Here is a 6,417-nt window from a genome sequence, read left to right on the forward strand (position 1 = left end):
TAAAATAAATAATATGTATGACAAGCCTCAAACCCCTTTCTCTCCTCCACAAGATCTAGGCCATTCCAGCAAGTTCAAGAACAATGCAAATAAAACATAAATTGGGTATGGAAAACACTGCAAGAAAGCATTTAAAATATTTGTTTTTTTCTAAATGTTTTTTTACCTGCACTTTTTTAAGTTGGTGACAATTATTACTTAAAGGGTCACTAAAGGAAAACATTTTTTTGCTGAAATGACTGTTTACAGGGTATAGAGACTGTATAGTTAACTGATTCCTTTTAAAATGATTAAAAATAGATAAAAATCAATCATATAATGTGCCTCTAGTTTCACTTTCGTTTTTGCAGCTAGCTTAGTTTTTGCATGTAATTTAATGCCTCTGTGCTGGACAGAGCCATAGAGAGTGATGGTTAGGAAAACAAAACTAGAATCTCCCAGTACTGTGGTGATCAGGAAACAGACAACCAGGAAGTGTCCAGAACAGAGCAGAATTACAGCAACATCAGAGCAAAAACGAACAATGAGGACATGAAACCAGGACTGCAGTAAAGTAAAGGAAGCTATTTAGCTAAAAAAAAATGTTTCCTTTAGTGTAAGGTGACCAGATTTTTAAAATGAAATCTGGGGACATATTTTTTTTTTACTAGTAAAGGCGGCAATCGGCGACTCTCTGCCTGTCGCCGCCAGCCTCACAGCCTGTCAAGTCTTACTCTCCGGGCCCCGGCTACTACTGGGTGGGGTTCGGAGGAAGATCACTTTGTCAGGGAAGGCAAGGAGATAAACAGGCAGGCGGCTGACCGAGACAGAAGAAAATGCGAGCGGAGCTGAATGGGCATGCACCCAAAGAAATATTCCCTCCGCTCCGACCAGCACATGATCATCAGAAAGGGGCACATATAATGGAAAAAAATAGACTTTTTTTTTTTTTATTCTGCGCTGACTGTCTTTGAAATTGCCCCAGCCCCTGTTCAAATCCAATCCGGGGACAAAACCAGGGACAGACTTGGTCTGGGGACAGTGTCCTCAATCTCGGGACTGTCCCCTGAAACTGGGGATGTCTGGTCACCCTACTTTAGTGACCCTTTAAGTCTGTTTATTAAAGTCAAAATGGACCATTTTCTTCACAAGTCTTATCTAATATATTTTAGGGGCTCTACTGTTAAGCTTGCGCTTAATTTTTCTATTGCTCAATTAGTGTTATCAAACAATAAAGAAAACGAAACAGATGTATTTTATTCATTATATTTTAATGGATATTACTCATACAATGAATGTACTGTAAATTACAGAATACATTTTAAGCAAGCAATAAAAAAATATAAATATTTAAAAAAAGTATTTGCTCTTTATAAATCAGGGTTTATCTCCAGTTCATGGTAATAATGTAGGCCAGCAATGGAAGTTTGTTTTCTTCCTCTGGCTCCAGTTTTCAGTTTTTAAACTCTTTTTTACTTAAAGCAGAGTTCAGCAGGCCTTTCACCAGACACTGCAAAGTGCTATTATTCCCTTAAAGTCACTGCTTACTTTGCATCTTTTTAACAATTATGACATATGTTTTAGCAGTTCCTCAATGACATCCACATTCTTCTACAATCATATCTTCCTTGTGTTTCATTACTATATCTCCATTCTCATACATCAGCATGGACAAAGGTCTCATTTTCACTGGGACACAGGAGGCACATTCAACGTTATCTGAATTGAATAGCTTCAGCAAACTCTGTAAAACAAAAAAATAGAAATATGTTAATTTACAACTTTACCAGAAAATGATGATGCATACATGAAACAATCCACATATTTAGCACAGTAACATACAATTGATACATCTAACATTCCTCTAAAGTAGACATGTCAAACTGATTGGACTTCATGCATCCCATGTACATCTTTCTTATGGCCCTCGGCCAATATGAGGATTTAAATTGAACATAGCATTAGTTTACAGTAAGGCGAATCCCATTAAAAAACAAGGCTTTTTAATTGCCATGTCAATCCCTAAACATAATTGTAAGAGAAATTCCATTAAATGCTGCCCTTTATAGAGTTTATCCAGATTTGGACTCCACATTTTTAAGTTTGACATGCCTGCCCTAAGAAACCAGGCTAATTGACACTCCTCTAAGGATCTTTAAAGACCACTAAACAAATAGTAAAAGTTAAATATGTAAAATTCCTGCAATGCTGTCTGTCTAAAGGCACCCATTATTACGAAATACTGAATGGCACCCAATATTAAAGAAAATTTGAAAAAGGCTAAGACAATTATCAGTGAAAAACAATTGACACTTACCATAATGTAGGCATGGTTGGTTGGTTTGAAGGTCTCACTTAAGGGAATGGGGCAGGCTCCTTCACATCTGTAGGCATTGAAATTCTTTGGGTAGATAATCAGATTTCCCCACCCGAACTTCTCAAAGTCCACCATCATATCAACCCTTTGACACAATGGATTTCCATTCTCCACCATTCTGGATGGAAAGTGGTTCATTATGATACTGCCTTTTTTATTTCTGTTCTTCCTGTGCCTTTTGATACCTTGTTCACTTTTTAATTCTGGCGGCATCACATATTTAGAAGACTCCACTGTTTGGATGAGGTTGAGATATCCATTGACATTAGCAGAAGGGTTGTCCTTGGTGAACACCATCAATACAACTCTGTCAGTAGATATGTCTGTGCAACCGTTCTCATGATCCTTCTGAGATGAGGTTCCACCCCCCATGATGTCATCATAATTTGAACTTTGGCGAAGGTTGAGATAAGCATTCAAAATTTTAGTGAGGTTAAACACTTTCCAGGAGCTACCCATTGTTACAGAGGAATCAATGTAAAAAGACTGCAGAAGCAGTCTCTTGGAACCTTGTTCACTGTGGTAAATATGCAATGTCATATCTTGTGTTTTCTCTTTAGGAGAAAGTTGAATCCTAAACTCTGCCAATTGAATCTCTTTACTGCCTGAGAGAGAGGACATGTCAAAGTAGAGTGATCGATGATTGTCCATCTTGGTGCATCCTGGGGAAGAAAGAACAAAAAACATAAATATCAATCACATTATACAAAGACATACTTAGTTTTTACAATACCGTATATATAAATCTATAGTGAAAATATACCATTTAAATAAATATTTAGGAAGTAGACGATGTATGTAAAACTGCTAAGGCAAATCTGTCATATATGAGGCATATGAAGAGTCTTATAGGGAAGACTAAAACTACAAAATCACTTACTCTTTAAGTTAGTTCTGTCACTGTTAAATAATCAGCTATAAGAAATAAATTGCCCCTAATTGAAATGCCTGAAACAAAAAGTGTTCTATGCCTTCTCTGTGGAAGATAATCAAGCAGCCCATCAATAATGAAATTAACATTACATTTAGATAATAAATAAAGCAGCATGTTATATGGGAAAATATATTGGTAAAAGTTATGTACTTACTTTTGGCAGTAAGTCTTAGGACAGTATCTGAATCTTGAAGGGGGGAATGCTCCAGGCTGGACAGACCTGTGTCCTGTGTCCCCATAATGAGGCTCTGATAGAGCTGCATCATAAATGATGAGTACTTCTTATTTGAAGAGTATGCTTGTCCATCAAGACTGCTTGAAGTTCCTAATCCATGGTTAGATTGTTGAAGAGGAATTCTTTTTTGGTTTCCTTGCATAAAGGCTGGCAATCCCTGTACCATGGAGATGGTTGTGAGGTAGAGAATGACATTCAGCCAGGTCATTTCTTCTCAGATTTCCTGTATGCTCTCTTGACTTGAAATGTCTCAGGAGATGTTCCTCAGAAGATCTGCAAGGCTGAAGTGAAGTCCTTATGATTCCTTCATTTTTTATATGGTTGGATGAATAGGTTCCATGTTCACACCCATGACCTTTCATGTCATTGACCTCATCATCAAAGACTGTAAAGATAACTGTCAGGAGTAAAGTCATCCTTTCATGTTAGTAGCACATGCTCAAAATCAAATGAGCTATATATGCATTATTTAAATGAGGTATACTAATCTATTGATAGTATCAAGTAAACAGAAATGATTATATTATTTTAATGTAGAATCTGAAACTTTGTCAGTACAAGTTGTCATACATAAATATTTATATATATATACAATTATATATTATATTATATTATATTATATTATAGTTTCTTTAAGTGACAGGGGACAATATTATGTTTGGAAGCATTTTAATTTTGAGTATGTAAGACATTGCTTTTAAGCATAGTATCCTAAAGTGTGTTATTTAAAGCATACTACCCATATTTCTCATTTTAAATGTTATCTTTACATTGAGATATTATAATAAATAATGACTATTGAACATAAGTATATAATTAGAGACCTAATGCTACTAATTAATTTTTCTAAGAATTGTCTAATTTTATTTAAATTAATATGTCTGTTTATATATATATATATATATATATATATATATATATATATATATATACTGTATATATATATATATATATATATATATATATATATATATATATATATATACTAACAATAATATTAATTTAATTATCATATACCATACACAACCCAGTGTTTGAAATATTTTGCCAATTTATCATTTGGCTTATATTGACTGATGTGCTCTCCTAATTTACCACATGATAGCATCTTGAGATTTTCAGATATACAAGCTAGGATGTCATATGATAAAATTACTTTAGAATTTTCTGAGGCAGCATAATAATATTAAAATAATAATTATAATTGAAATTGAATTTGAAATTGTAATTGAATTACAGTAAAATATCATGAAAAATCAAATTTTCTTTTATGAATTGACATGGCAAGGTATACAAAAACTTCCTGCCACAATTTCTAATGATTAACCTAATAATAATTTTAATGAAAGAAATTATTCACATATGGTTAGAATAACCAGTATACTATCCCATATTCTCAATTTGTGAGAAGAGGAATAACCATTTAAGACATCATAAGGAAGTTCAATTAACTACTTATTAGCTCTAATAGATTATTTGTAGACTAGTATGCAATATAAAAAGCCTATGTAAATGCAAATCATCAATTAATGACCCATATAATTACTTTATCATTAGACATAATTATCTGATCGTTTTGGCAAAACTGTTTTATGGAATATTATAGGGTTTTATATAACAATGTAACAGAATCTATAAATAAAAAAAATAAAAATAAAGAAATTCTAAAATTGTTTTATAATATTGAATTTGATTCAACAGTTTCTATCAATATAAAAGACATTTAAAATGTAATCATTAGTTTTAGAAACTATGTATACATCTACGATTATACATTTAATGTTGTAAATAATTAAGGCAAAGCTACATATAGATATAGCAGATACTTCATTATTTAATGTCTCTTTGATCTGCTGTTTTTGTAGACAATAAGTGCATGCACAACAATCAATTATGTCATAACAACAACATTTAACACCTTACTTGAACACACAGTACACATGAAATGAAATCAGTATGTTCATTTTCTTTTATGGTTAGATGAAAGGACAGATTTGTTTGAAATTAAAAAAACTAATCTACCCAACAATGAAACTTCAGGGTTAAAGTGAAAGTATACAGTATTTTCAGTGAGGACATATTTAGTGTTAACTTTGTTCACTTTAACCACTTCAATACCAGGCACTTTCTCCCTTCCTTCCCAGAACAATTTTTAGCTTTCAGCGCTGTCACACTTTGAATGACAATTGCGCGGTCATGCAACACTACCCAAACAACATTTTTATAATTTTCTTCCCACAAATAGAGCTTTCTTTTGGTGGTATTTGATCACCTCTACGGTTTCAAATTTTTGCACTATTAACTAATAAAGGCCGTAATTTTTAAAAAAAAATCCTGATGGGCACTGATAGGCGGCAGAGATAGGCAGCACTGATGACACTGATAGGCGGCACTGCTGGGCACTGATAGGTGGCACTGGATAGGCAGCACTGATGAGGAGCTACTGACAGGCATTACTGAGTGGCACTGATTGGCACTTCGATGGGGCACTGACAGGCATTACTGATGGGACACTGATTGGCACTTTGATGGGCACTGATTGGCACTGTTGTGGGCACTGACCTGCACTTTTGTGGGCACTGACAGGCTTTATAGAGGGGGACAGGCTTGCAGGTGATGGGCACTGATTGGCAGCTGATGGGCACCTTTTGATGGGGACTGTGCTGATAATCAATGTGTTGATTATCAGCACAGACCCCCCTCTGACAGAGAGAGCTGCCGATCGGCTCTCCCTGTCAGTGTGAACCAAGGAAAGTCATTTACCCGCACTTCCTGGTTCATGTGATGATCCGCTATGATTGGTCACAGCTGATCACCTCTGTCAGAGGTTTCATATCAAGAGTTTCTGTGTATCAGACTGACACACAGCACCTCTGAGCGCTGCGCTGCATG

General features: G+C 34.8%; 1 protein-coding gene across 1 annotated transcript; it reads right to left on the reverse strand.

Annotated features, from left to right (window-relative positions):
• Positions 1 to 1,527: 1,527 nt before the first annotated feature.
• On the reverse strand, positions 1,528 to 3,921 carry LOC120930904 (nodal homolog 2-A-like). The gene is made up of 3 exons (XM_040342042.1): positions 3,445 to 3,921; positions 2,297 to 3,018; positions 1,528 to 1,723 (listed from the first exon to the last, which is right to left on the reverse strand). The coding sequence occupies exons 1-3, from the start codon at positions 3,731 to 3,733 to the stop codon at positions 1,571 to 1,573; spliced, it is 1,164 nt and encodes a 387-aa protein (XP_040197976.1). The 5' UTR covers positions 3,734 to 3,921; the 3' UTR covers positions 1,528 to 1,570.
• Positions 3,922 to 6,417: the final 2,496 nt, after the last annotated feature.

This window comes from Rana temporaria, chromosome 3 (assembly GCF_905171775.1).
Source record: "Rana temporaria chromosome 3, aRanTem1.1, whole genome shotgun sequence".
In the NCBI taxonomy this organism is placed as follows: Eukaryota; Metazoa; Chordata; class Amphibia; order Anura; family Ranidae; genus Rana; species Rana temporaria.

What these genes read in the sequence shown, in the direction of transcription:
- LOC120930904 (XM_040342042.1), bottom strand. Translation starts at nt 3,733, where the DNA reads ATGACCTGGCTGAATGTCATTCTCTACCTCACAACCATCTCCATGGTA. An exon ending in CCTAAGACTTACTGCCAAAA is followed by an intron (nt 3,019 to 3,444) that starts GTAAGTACATAA and finishes TTTCTTCCCCAG; the next exon opens with GATGCACCAAGATGGACAAT. An exon ending in CCAACCATGCCTACATTATG is followed by an intron (nt 1,724 to 2,296) that starts GTAAGTGTCAAT and finishes TTTGTTTTACAG; the next exon opens with AGTTTGCTGAAGCTATTCAA.